The 14,364-nt window shown below is 39.8% G+C and overlaps 1 protein-coding gene across 1 annotated transcript; it reads right to left on the reverse strand.

The window, feature by feature from the left end:
• Positions 1 to 853: 853 nt before the first annotated feature.
• On the reverse strand, positions 854 to 1,988 carry LOC121983157 (F-box/kelch-repeat protein At1g67480-like). The gene has a single exon (XM_042536117.1). It carries the CDS (start codon positions 1,971 to 1,973, stop codon positions 888 to 890), a length of 1,086 nt encoding a protein of 361 aa, XP_042392051.1. The 5' UTR covers positions 1,974 to 1,988; the 3' UTR covers positions 854 to 887.
• Between the last annotated feature and the right edge of the window lie 12,376 nt (positions 1,989 to 14,364).

Here is a 14,364-nt window from a genome sequence, read left to right on the forward strand (position 1 = left end):
TATTTGTTTTTAAAAACTAGCACTATTATAATACTAATTTATAAAGTGCTATGTGATGCTTATTTTTAAAAATCAGCACTAGTGGCTAAATCAATTTTTTTATTTTTATTAATAAAATCAATTCTTATTATTAATTTAATTAAATTTTTTATTCCTTTATAATTAGATATTAAAAAATAGATTTTTTTTATTAATCTTCTCTTATATTTGTTTATTAAAGTTTTAAATTTAAAAACAAAATTAAAAATAAAAATAAATAAATTTAGAGAATTATCTATTAAAATTTAAATTAAAGTTTAATAAATTAATAGAAAGGTGATAAGAGAAGATAGAAATAGGAAAATTGTAGGGGTAAAGTAGAAATAGAAAAAAATCAAGGGTTAAAATAGAAAATAGATGCACCTTTCAGAGTTCAGACCTTCCCAAACCTCGATGCGTTTTTGGACCGTTCTAAAATTTGGATGCGTCTTTGAAAAAGTTGCCGAATAATTTATGGTTCATATGCAGCGCAACAATTGAATTAGGAGTGTTCTTGCGAGGTACGAACCTCCACTTACATATGTTCTTATCAATATAAGTCTCTTTTTTGGATATTATTGACTGAGGTACCAGCTCTCTAAAAAATTCCTTCGGAGATTTTTGGGTATGAAATCACATAAAAAAATTTACTCTATTTTAATTGTGATCCCCTCATATGGATCTAATGGCTAGTGTATTCACCTTCTTGCCGGCGCAAGAAAATTCTTTCCATACGCATACGTGAAAATAAATTAATTTCTACATGATTGGAGTTGCATCGTTAATATATAGGATAGGGTCCTAGGGACAGGATGATAAAGGTCTAAATTAATAATTAATAATTAATAATAATGGATTGTACTAATTAATTAATGGGAGAGCTGCAGCACGCAGCAGTGACTGCACAGCTCCTTATTCCCATCCTCCATCAACGGCTCGAAGGTCCCCCACGCCTCCCCGGCCCCCGCCGCCGTGTCGAAAGCATGCACCACCGACATCGACCTCGGTTCGCCGTCGCCTGCCGCCGACTGATACCCTGCCACGAAGTAGAGATGCGCCCCAATCTGAGCCATGGTCAGGTACACCCTCCTCATCTCCTGCCTCTCCGCCACCAGCGACGACAGTTGCTGCATCTGCGACCGCTCGATCACGCTCCATATGTTCAGTTTCCCGTCGTAGGTCTCGATGTGCCCCTTCCAGCTGTTGAGGCAGTCGCCGGAGCTGAAGAGCCGCCCTCCCACCTCCACGATCTGATTGGGCGGCACGTCCAGCTGCCACATCCCCGGCACGAGCTCCCACTTACCCTGCTCCTCGTCGAACACCTCCGCCGAGCTGCGTTCCATCACCGTGAGCCAACCGGCGCCCTCCCGCTGCGCGAATCCGCCCACCACGTGGAACCGGCCCTGCCACGCCACGCCCACGCACTTGTACCGCATCGCCGCCATGTCCGGGAGAGGGGCCCAGGCGTCCCGCGCCGGATCGTACACTTCCCCCGCCGTCGTGCCCCGCGCGTTCGACACGGAGCACAGCCCGCCCGCCACGAAGATCTTCCCGTTGCACGGCGCGCAGGCGAAGTCGAACCGCTGGAGGGCGAGGGGAGCGCACGCCGACCACTCGCCCGATTCCACGTCGTAACGGACCACGTCCGGTCGCACGTCCACGTCTCGCTCGCCGGACGGGGGTTCCTTGAGGCAGAGCCGGCCGCCGATGACGTAGACGAAGCCGGCGAGGGCCACCATGGAGAAATCTTTGAGGACGTGGCCAGGCGGGATCCCCGGTATCAATCCGGCGTAGCCTCTGGTGTTGTCGCAAGGGTTGTAGTTCTCCAGCCAATTGGGCAGGGTAGCGTCGGTGGTCTCATCGCGGCCGGAAAAAGAGAGGAAGATTCTGAAGCCGCTGGCCGGATTCTGATCCGGTCGCGAAGGAGACAGAGGAGGGGAAGACAAGGAACCCATTAAGAATTATTTATCACAGAAGCAGGACGGAGAGGGAATCGAGGAAGAAGAAGAGAGCAACATATATAGAAGAGAGTTGGCGGAGCAAACGACAGGGTGGAAATCTCAGAGGTTCTAGGAAAGGACATGGATCTTCCGTTTGGCAATTTTTTTATATGTCGGATATCTCTAGATACCTGTAGTCTAGTGGTGGTGTTGCTTACAACTTCAAGAATGGAAAAAACAAAGAAGACGTCTATATCAATTATATCGTCCTTGTCGACCGTCGTCATATTTGATATAGCATCTAATGTAGTATTTTAAAGATTTATCATGTGGAAGTGGAACACGAATTATATTGCTATCTAGTTAGCTGAGTTTTCCCCATTTCCACTTAATCCATTTTCGACTGGGTTGAGTTATTATTGGAAATTTTCAAATCCATAGAGATGAGAGGCTAACCCATCCCATCCCGTCCGCTATATGACTAGATTATTATTCACCATTAGTCAACTAGATTATCATAACAATGTATTGCAAATTCAATCATTAACAACAATTTTATTCGCTAAATGACTCATTTCTAACTTCCACACACCATCAATTGACTACTTACCATGACCAGTTAAGTATTTATGCACTGTGACTGGTCCTCGAACAAAAACATCGTGCTCGTTGGCATTCCAACCTAAGTAGATAAGTTAGTTGACTACTCCATCAGTCAACTACTATCTTTGTGAGTTGATTGCTCTAAACCCTAAATTTGACCAAATCATAATTTCATGATTTTGAGTTCATCAATCAACTACTCAACTCTACCAGTTGATTAGCACTCTAAATCTAATCACTCTAAGGTTGAATCTATTGGTACAGATATATGATATCAGATAATCAAATTTATATTTTGATATATGACAAATGATTTAAAGTTAAAATTTAAAAATCCTAATGAGTCAAAAGGACTAGACACTAGACCGAACGAGTCTCAGTGGATCAAGTTGACAAGACACTGATAGAGGAAGACCAAATGAGTTGTCGAATTAAAATATGACAGGAAAGACTTGGTGGATTAGTAGGATTAGACATCAAGTAGAAGGATGCCCTAGTGGGTAAGAGGATCAGACATTAAACTGAGCAAGTCTAAACGGATCAGTAAGATTAGATGTTTGGCTAAGTAAGAAAAATAAGATAAGTTCAGGAGAAGTATCTAGGCGATGATTCGATTAAAAAACTTACATGAGTTTTGAAGTTGAGATAAGACAATGTTAATTATCAAAAATAGAGCATACATTGTACTTGCTATACTTTTTATTGTGCTGATTCTATTTTGAAGAAAATAGAATTTTGGTCGATCAAAAGGGAGATACAGTTGACAGGATAGTTCAGGCAACTGAACAAAGAAGTTTGGTCACCTGAATGATGAGTTGGTTGATGGCGTATCATGCATCGATTTTGAGAAACTGACGTGACATGGATAAACATGATAATGTTGATGTGGCAAATTGAACCGTCAAAGATAAACCTAAAAATGGCATGGCAAAGATAAGTACGAGCTTTCTAATGTGTCAAATAATGTGGCAGAAGATAAGACTCAATTAGATGCTAATGTGGCAAGATATCAAGTGACTGGAAGCAGATAAGGTGCTTGGGTTGATCCGATTAGCAAATGCACCTGGATGGAAAAGTTGGCTTGTACAAGGATCGATCGATTGGTACTACTGATCGGGCTATTGAAAAATCGATTTGATTAGTGATGAGAGCAAGATAAGCTATGGATTAATCTATCGAATTGGGGGTTTCAATCGACCAAAATAGGGCTGTAAAAAAATTTGAAGCATAGACTCATACAATATAATCAATTTAAAGCAATCATCAAAGTGTTCAAGCATCCAATTCTTTCTAAAGTTTTGTTTCTCTGTGCTCGAAGACACTTCAAGTTCATTTCACTCCGCCGAATTTCATATTCTTATTTCCGTAACTTTTCTTGCTGCATTTCATTTCAAGAGATACAATAACTCTTTAATGGAATCTCTTTGTTTGTAAGATATTTCTTCACCTTTGAAGTTATTTCGGAAAGGAGAAAATTAGTAGTATTTTGGAGAACGATCCACTTGATGGATCACAGTGGAGTAGCATCATAGGGACCAAGTAAATCCTTTTATTGTGTTTTATTCCGCTTTTATCTGATTTAGTATTTTGAAAAGAAAATTAAATTTAAAAAATATGTGATATTCACTTTGTTAGAACCCCAGGTTATTTTGATGTGATCAAATAAGTTAAGTTAGGTCCCATGGTGTTTTGACCCTGTGTCTAAGTGTGCAAGAACTTAGGAGCACAGGAAGTCGAGCGGAAGACGCAGCTAGTGAGAAGGAAGGCACGGGAGAGAGAGCCGACGGGCTCGGTGCGTCTGAGAGACGAGGTGCTGCGGAAGAGTACACCGACGAGCGAGAAGGGAGCGTGCGGTGTTTCTGAGGGACGAGAAGTCGGAGCGGAAGATTGCTCGAGGAGCAAGAGATGCAACCAACTAGAAGGTCAGCATGGGAGAGAGCCGACGGGCTCGGTGCGCCCGAGGTACGAAGAGCTGCGGATGAGTACGCTGGCGGACGAGAAGGTGAGCCTTATTTCGGTTGGCCAAAATCACCCAAGCAAGCGGAGCCGGAGCGGAAGACCCGAACTGAGGCGAACAGGACTGGAGCAGAGGGCTCGGACCGAAAGTCAACTATATTGACTTTAGTGGTCCGGGCTCCTGGACCCAATCTGGGCGCCCAGACCAGTCCGGGCGCCAGGAGCGATTCCGGACGCCCGAAATCCGATTTTGACCGGATCGTGTTTGACCGCGATCCGTTGCGAAGGGGATATTGGAGGCTTTGACGATTTGGCAGTTAGTCCTACATCATGATTCCATTGTGATATCAAATGTAAATGCATGGTATTAGAGCCCTTTCTTTTAGTTCATGGCTTTGTTGGCAATGATTCCTCTATTAGTGCAATTGACCTCTAATTTAGGTTTTGTTGTTTAATCATATGTTTGATTGTGTCAATATGGGAGGAAGGTTATTGATACAATCGACCTTTAGTCAAGGTTGACTAAGAATTAATCCAAGAAGATCAAGGTGACAAATGCTCACTACAAAAATGATTGTAATTAACGACAGGCGTACTGACGGAACCATAATTCTGTCAGTAGTTTCCGACTGAATATAATTCAGTCGAGGGTTTCCGACAGGATATTATCCCATCGGTGATTACCGACGGAATTAATAATTCTGTCGGTAATTACCGTAGATTTTCAATTTTATTTCAGTTTAACGGGTGCGGACGTATAACCTACCGACGGAACGCTAATTCCGTCGAAAAATACCGACGGAATGTAATGTCCGTCGGTAATATTTCTAAACCGTACCCATTTGGTTTAAAAAAGGTTAACGCTATTAGGATGTATACTAAAAGTCTAGCTTTTGGTATAAACATTTATCTAGAAATAAGAATTACATTGGTCAAATGTCTACATTTATGATAAATGTAGTTGTTCAATTAATTTATATTGTAGATAACATGGTGTGTGATGTCACACACAGAGGATCATGTTATCAGTACCTTATAAATTATAAATAGTAGCTCACGACCAAGATGGAAAGGAACAAACCATTGGAAGGTCGTAGTGTAATTAAGTATTAGTTTATCTTAACTATATAATTACACTAGTACACTTAGAGTGTATTAAGTAGGATCATTAGAGGTCGTTTCTTTTTATACTGACTTTATAAAGGAACAAAGACCTCAATTATTATGGAAGTGTATGCTCTTAATCCTAATATAATAACAAGCACATATATTTGATATTTATTTCTTTAATTTATCAATGGATGAGATTTAATTCGATAAATCAATAAGCCCGATAAATTGGGAAATGATATCACTTATAGTGTGTGTTGTTGATTATAGAAGGAAACTGTGTCCTAGTGATCTAGGTTGAGAATGTCCCCAAGAGGAGTTCATAAGAATTGTCATGTTAAACCCTGCAGGTGGACTTAGTCCGACATGATAATAAGGTTGAGTGGTACTACTCTTGGACTAAGATATTAATTAAGTGAGTTATCAGTAATTCATTTAATTAGTGGGCATTCATTATCTTAAACACAGGGAGACTAATACACTCATAATAAGAAGGAACCCAAAAATGTAATTTGGGATTGGTGCGGTAGTTCAATAATAGTTCTCTAGTGGAATGAATTATTATTGATAAAATTAAGTTGTGTGTTCGGGGCGAACACGGGATGCTTAATTTTATCAGGAGACCAAAACCAATTCTTCCTCTCGGTCCCTATCATAGCCTCTTAATTATAGAGTACTATACCCAACTATATCCACCTTCTTACCCATCTTATAGGGGTCGGCCAAGCTAGCTTGGAGACCAAGCTAGGGTCGGCCATGGCTTGGTTTATGGGTAAATTCATGTGGCCGACCCTAGCTTGAACTCAAGCTTAGGTGGCCGGCTCTATTAAAATTAAAAGGAATTTTAATTTTAAAAGTTTTCTTATGTGGATAACATGATTTAAAAGAGAGTTTAAAATTTTAAATCTTTCCTTTTATAAGATTCTACAAAAGATTAAGAGAAGAGCTAAATCTCTTTCCTTATTTGTAGATTAAAAGATTGATTTTAATTTTGGTAAAAACTTTCCTTTTAATCATGTTCATGATTTAAAAAAAGTTTAAAAATTAAAAATTCTCTTTTATTAGTTTCTACAAAAGATTAAGAAAAGATTTGATATCTTTCCTTATTTGTAGATTGAAAGGAGATTTTAAGTTTTAGAGATAACTTTCCTTTTTGGAAATTATCCATATGTTTAAAAGAAAGATTTTAATTTATAAAATTTTCTTTTTATTAACCAATCATAAAGGGATATAAATCATTGGAAAAATTTTTATAAATTTTCGGAAACAAATTAGGAAGTTTTAATTCTTGTTTTAATTAAAACTTTCCTTGATTTGAGGAGAAAGTGGCCGGCCAAATAATTTGGAAAAAGAAAATTGATTTTTAATTAATTAATTTTTCTTTTTCATGGCAAAGGAATTAAGGAAGTTTTTTATTTAAATTTCCTTATTTGCCAAGGCCAAGGATTATAAAAGAGGGAGTAGAGGTGCCTTCAAAAATACACAACAACCTCTATTCTTTTTCTCCCTCTTTTCCTTGGTGGTGTGGCCGGCCCTTCCTTCTTCTCTTCTTCTTCTCTTTGTGGCCGAACCTCTTCATGCTCTTGGAGTTTTAATTGGTGGCCGGATTCTAGCTTGGAGAAGAAGGAGAGAAAGCTTGCATCTCTTGGAGCTTGTTTGATGGAAAAAGTTCTTCATCCTTTGGAGGTTTTGTGCTTGGCCGAAACTTGAAGGAAGGAGAAGAAGGTGCTAGGTGGTTCTCGTCTCGGAAGATCGTTGCCCACACAACGTCTGAGATTAGAAGAGGAATACGGTAGAAGATCAAGAGGTCATTATTCACAAAGAAAGGTACAACTAATAATTGTTTTCCGCATCATGTTAGTTTTGTTTCTTTGTAAAAATACCAAATACAAGAGGCATGCGATTCTAGTTTTTTTCGAATTAGTTTTCGAAGTTGTGTTATTTTGTTTTTTCCTTGTGATTTGATTGTTCTTAGCGGTTAACCTAGGGTTACTATGGGAATGTTAAATATTTAATTTCCTTAAAAGGCTTTGTCTAGTTGGTGGTAGTTGCTCCCATATCCAAGAAGGCCAAGTGCCTTGCCATGCAGTACTGGAAGCCGATTTTGGAAATAGATATTTAATTGTCTTCGTGACCTAGGTGATTTGGATCGAACGTGTTAAGTTCCACAGGAGATCCAAGTCTAAACCTAAAAGAACAAATAAGTTAAACTTAGGATTAAACGTGTTAAGTTCCGCAGGCGATCCAAGTTTAATTTAAAAGAACACATGGTAGCTAGGAAAAGGTTCAGACCTTTGTACAAAATTTTTGTACAGTGGAACCGTTAGGCTTTCCGAGTAGCAACCAACAAACGCGGACCCGTTAACCGGAGGTATTTACCGACGGAATATTTTATTCCATCGATAAACACCGACGGAACTGTAATTCCATCGGTAAACACCAACGGAACTATAATTCTGTCGGTAAATACCGACGGAACCGTGATTCCGTCGGTAAAATAGATTAGAATTAGGGCACGGAGCCCTTCCCTCTTCGCGCGACCTTCGTTTCTTTCTCTCTGTCGGTAATTTTTTCCGGCGATTCGGCGATCTCCTATGCGTCCAGCAACCTCGTGCCCTCTCCCTTTCACCGCGTTCCGCAACCAGCGACTCAGGTATGCTCCTCACTCTCCTCTGTCGTTTGTTGGTTTTCACATGGACGGCGTCGCCTGCTCGCTACCGGCAGGTCGTCGCTGGGGGCTTATCGTGGCAACCCAACCGCCGCTCGCGGCAGGCCAGCCGCAGGCAGCTGCTCGCGGTAGGCTAGCCGCAGGCAGTTGCTCGCGGCGGTTGGCTTGCCGCGAGAAGCCCCCAGCAACGGCCCGCCGGCAGCGAGCAAGCGACCGCTGAAAGCTTACAAAAAGCAACGGGCATGACTTTTTGGAACAACATCCAATTGATATTATTGATGTTTGATGATTCATCAAACTGTAGTGGCACTTAATAACTCGAACAATCTTTGTAGTAGTCAACTTAATAACTTGAACATCCTTTACATTTCTTCAATTAGCATGCAAATCTTCATAAACTAGCTTAAACAAAATATTTGCCAATATGTGACATTTTAATATGTTTACAAGAACAAAGGGTTTATTAATGGTTTATAGGACAACTAGATATCTAATTTAACTAAAGAAAACTAGAAAAAGAATTGTTCAAAGTTATGTTTAACATTTTAATTTCTTATACAAACATCATAGAGGATCTCGTAGTTAATAGGCGAGAGTAAAAATAAGCATTGCGATGTACTTGGAAACTATATTTACATATCATAATAGTTTGCAGTTTCATGGATCAGATAATTTGGATCAAATTTTATCACATTTCTATTAGTGGAGAGGAGAGTTTCGGTAATATGATACGATGACCGTGAGATGAAATTGTGCACATAATGTCTTATTTATAATGTTTCAAGTGATACAAGTTTAATAATGCTTCAATCATGTTTTGTTGCTTATTTATCATGTTAGTAAAAATTTATTATGATGTGCTGTAATTTTTTTTTGTAGATATAAGGTATCATGGCAGATCTTCCAGCACCACTCTGTGGATCCACCGTCCTTAGGGTTGTCGGAGAGTCGTAAATATTTTTTTATTATTAGTATTTCAAGTTCTTTATTTATAACATATATCTTATATCTTAATATTTCTTATATGTAGATTTACTCTCGACGGTCATCGAGTATCGATATATATCACACGGAAATTTAAGGAAAGAGTCTGCATATTTGGGACTACATGGAGACATGTAGACGCTGCAACTAAAGATTTTTATTATCAAGAATTTGTGGTAAGTAAATTGAATATGTACATTATATGTATCCTTTAATATACTAAAATTTTATTTTTTAATTGCAGAAAAAATATACGTGGGAGGATGGGCACGAGGTAGAATTTGCAGCAACTTGGAATATTTATTATGCCAAGTTATACAAAGACCTATTATACTATATGAGAAAGGATGGCACACGGTCAGCTTATGTATCCGACGAGATCTGGAGTGTATGGACGGCCACTTGGTCTGCAGAAAGATGACAGACAAAGGCTCTAAAAGCAAGAGCGAATAGGAATACAGAGCCAGGTGGCCCGAGTACCGGATCTGCTCGGCATACATCAGGATCTCGATCCATTGTTGAGCACACTATGGATCTGGTGATTTTAATTTAAAGTTATATAAATCAAATTTTTATTTATTAATAAACTTGTATAATTTTAGCCAAACTTGCAGGAGCGTTCTTTAGAAAGACAACCTACTTGCCTAGAGATCTTTCTCAAGACTCACCAGAGAAAGGATGACACATATGTTGATGCTCAATCAAAGAACATTGGAGTTTGAATTATTAACTTGCAATTTATATTTAATCTTTAATAATGAATAATTAGCTTTAATAATTATGTATAAGATATAAATTGTAAATTTTTTCTACACAGGAGGAAATGACAAACAGGGTTGCTCAGGCATCTCAACCACCAGTAGAGGGAGGGGAGTCACAGGATCTATCCACCCAGGAAATAAATGAAATTTATTAAGATGTTGTGGGTGGAAGGACAAAGAACTCCTCCCTCTACGACCTTGGTGTTGGATTTTTCGGGCCGCGAAAATCACTTTTTCGCGTCGCGGAAACCCCGAAACTCCCTAGCCAACAGATCCATGCAAAGAAAAATTTTGAAAAAACTACGAGTACGAGTTTACCTAGATCTACACTTAGATCTACATGGAGAAAATCTTATACTTTCGATGCGTGCCCTTCGCGAGTCCCGCTTGTCCAAGGAGATGTCGGATCTCTAGTTGTCAAAGTAGACAACTCTCTAGAAGTATCCACACGAACAAGATGTGTTCTCTAACACACAAGGATGGAGAAGAGAACACCACAAGTGTGCTAGCACTTCTTGATGCTCTCGGATGGGATTGGAAGAAGAAGAAAAGAAAAGAAGAGAACACACTCCTCTAAAATCTCTATGTGACTTTCACTAACCTTTCTTCTTGGATTAGATTCACTCTCCTTTCTTCTCCCTTGCTTGAAACCCACGACCAAGAGAAGAGAAGGAGCAAGAAGAGAGCTTAGGAGGAGGAAGATGACTTGAATGAGAGTTACTCACCAAAAGAAAAACTTCTCTTTTTTCCATCAAGTGGCCGGCCACTACAAGTGGTGTAACCCCCTTCACATTAATCACAATTAATGTGGAGGCCATTAAAGAGAATAGTTGTAACCTCCATGAGATGGCACATGTGATGATGTGGCACATCATCATTAGTTCTCCTAATGCCAAGTCACAAATGATGTGGCATAAAGTCAAGTCAAACTTGACTCTTCCTCTTCCTCTCAAGTCAAGTCAAACTTGACTTAATCTCTTTCATGGTTGATCTAATCCAACCATTTAATTCAAGCCAATATAATATAATGAATCTAATTCATTTAATTAAATTGATTCATTGAGTCATAATCTAAATTAGACTCATTGAACACATGAATCAACTTGAGTCCAACTCAATTAGCCCAATTAGGATTACTCTTAATCCAATTTGATTCATCACATGAATCTAATCCTCTTGGTTCATCATATGAACCTAATCTCCATCCACTTGTTCTTTGTGTGTGACCCAATAGGTTCTTGTAACGTTGGCAATGCTCCTAAACTCATTTAGAAGTATAAGTAATGAGCGGTATCTAGCAATACATCATTACTACCCAAGTTACAAGAATGTTGAGATCCAACATCACCTTGTGACTACTAATTGTGACTCCTCACAATATATGACAAGTGTCCTTCTATCCTAGACATCTAGATTGATCAATGTGAGACATAAACCGTATCATCCTCTGACCAATCTAAATCTTGAACTCCAAGTAGACTCACTCAATCAAATGAGCTCAATATCTTATATTGACTCATTTGGGCATGACCATGCACTTCGTGGTCTCACTCTATCAAGAATATTGATGTCACTCCTGTCATATAGGAGGGATAGATCCCATCTACATCACTCACATCCCTCCGCATAATTTGTTACATACCCAATAATCGCCTTTATAGTCCACCCAGTTACGAGTGACGTTTGACGAAACTAAAGTACATAACTCCTTATGTAGGGAACCATGGTGACTTCAGGTCTAAGGACTAGTAGTCATACTAATAGCCACATGAGAAAGTATATGACACTCATATAACGATCCATGATACTTTCTCATGGCGGGTCATTCAGTATACATTCTCTAATGCATACCCATGTGTCAACTTGATATCTCTATATCCATGACTTGTGATATCAAGTCATCGAGTTGACCTACATGCTAGTCTTATTGCATTAACATTGTTCCTGAATGTTAATACTCGACTAGGAATGATTAAGAGTAGTGTTCCCTATATCATCTCACTATCGATTCAACCAATAGATTGATATAGGTAAGAACCTTCTACTCAAGGGCGTGATTATACTTAGTTTATTTGGCACCAATACAAGTAAGTATAATAACCAAAAACCAAATGCCTTTATTTATATAGAATATGATACAACAAGTCCATAATACAATCATCAAATGATTGGCTCTAGGGCTCTAGCTAACAATCTCCCACTAGCACTAGTGCCAATCAGTGTAGGCTCTAAGCCCCAATGACCTAGTGTGACCATCATGCTTCCTCTGTGCCAAAACCTTGGTCAAGGGATCTGTGGGTACTCTGCAAATCTTCACATCTCCTCTCTCGATAATCTCTCGAATGAGATGGAAGCGCCGTAGTATGTGTTTGGTCCGCTGGTGTGAGCGAGGTTCCTTCGCCTGTGTTATAGCTCCATTGTTGTCACAATAGAGCTCAATAGGGTCAGCAATGCTAGGAACCACCCCAAGTTCAGTGACGAACTTGCGAATCCAAACTGCCTCCTTTGCTGCTCTGATGCAGCAATATACTCGGTCTCTGTCATAGAATCAGCTACTGTGTCCTGCTTCGAACTCTTCCAGCTCACAGCACCACCATTTATGCAAAACACGAACCCTGACTGCGATCGATAATCATCTTTGTCGGTCTGGAAGCTAGCATCACTGTAACCCTTTACAGCTAGCTCATTATCGCCTCCATATATCAAGAAATATTCTTTAGTCCTTCTTAAGTACTTAAGAATATTCTTGACCGCTATCTAGTGACTTTCACCTGGATCTGACTGGTATCTGCTTGTCATGCTCAAAGAATACGAGACATCAGGTCGAGTACATAGCATGGCGTACATGATAGATCCTATGGCTGAAGCATAAGAGATCTGATCCATGCAGTCTCTCTCCTCTCTAGAAGAGGGACCTTGAGTGTTCGAAAGACTCACGCCATGTGACATCGACAGAAACCCCTTTTTGGAGTTCTGCATGGTAAACCGAAGGAGTACCTTGTCAATGTATGTACTCTGACTTAGGCCAAGCAATCTCTTAGATCTATCTCTATAGATCTGTATCTCTAGAATGCGGGATGCCTCACCTAAGTCCTTCATTGAGAAACATGTCCCTAGCCAAGTTTTGACAGACTGTAGCAAAGGGATGTCTTTCCCAATGAGTAGTATGTCATCCACATATAATATGAGGAAGACAACTATGTCCCCTACAACTTTCTTGTAGACACAAGGTTCATCTTCGTTCTTGATGAAACCAAACTGTTTGATTGCATCATCGAATCGAAGATTCCAACTCCGAGAAGCTTGCTTTAGTCCATAAATGGACCTATGCAGCTTGCATACTCTGCTAGTATGCTTTGGATATACAAAACCCTCAGGTTGTGTCATGTACACATCCTCGAGTAGGTTTCCATTCAGAAACGCGGTTTTGACATCCATCTGCCAGATCTCGTAATCGTGGTAAGCTGCAATAGCAAGCATGATCCGAATGGACTTAAACATCGCTACTGGAGAAAAGGTTTCATCATAGTCAATACCATGAATCTGCTTGAAACTTTTAACTACCAAGCGACCCTTATAGATAAGTCCATCCATGTCAGTCTTTCTCTTAAAGACCCACTTACACCCTATGGGTTTTACGCCTTCAGGTGGATCAACCAAAGTCCATACTTGGTTGGTGTACATGGATTTCATTTCGGATCTCATGGCCTCTAGCCATTTCTCGGAATCTGGTCTCATCACAGCTTCTTGATAGGTGATAGGCTCATCCTCTATGAGCACAACGTCATCATGATCAGACAAGAGAAATGAGTATCTCTCAGGCTGACGACGTACCCTATCAGACCTGCGAAGAGGTAGGTCTACTTGAACTAGTTGTTGTTCCTCAACTCTTTGTGGGACAACATCATGCACAACACTTTGTGGTTCTAGTTCAACTTCCATCGAGGCTTCAGTGCTAGGATCCACATTTTGAACTTCTTCAAGATCGAATGTACTCCCACTAGTCTTTCTAGAAACAAAGTCTCTTTCTAGAAAGACTCCAGTCTTTGCCACAACTATCTTGTGCTGACTGGGAATATAGAAGTAATATCCCTTAGTTTCCTTGGGATATCCTATAAAGTAGCACTTGTCGGATTTGAGTCCTAATTTATCTGAGACTTGATGTCTAACGTAAGCCTCACAATCCCAAATCCTCATGAAAGACACCTGGGCATCTCTCCCAGTCCATATCCTATATGGTGTCTTTATCACGACCTTAGATAGAACTCGGTTGAGTATAAAAGCTGCCGTGTCTAGAGTATATTCTCAAAGGAATGTTGGAAGA

The sequence above is a fragment of the Zingiber officinale genome, chromosome 5A, assembly GCF_018446385.1.
Source record: "Zingiber officinale cultivar Zhangliang chromosome 5A, Zo_v1.1, whole genome shotgun sequence".
Classification (NCBI taxonomy): domain Eukaryota; kingdom Viridiplantae; phylum Streptophyta; class Magnoliopsida; order Zingiberales; family Zingiberaceae; genus Zingiber; species Zingiber officinale.

What these genes read in the sequence shown, in the direction of transcription:
- LOC121983157 (XM_042536117.1), bottom strand. Translation starts at nt 1,973, where the DNA reads ATGGGTTCCTTGTCTTCCCCTCCTCTGTCTCCTTCGCGACCGGATCAG.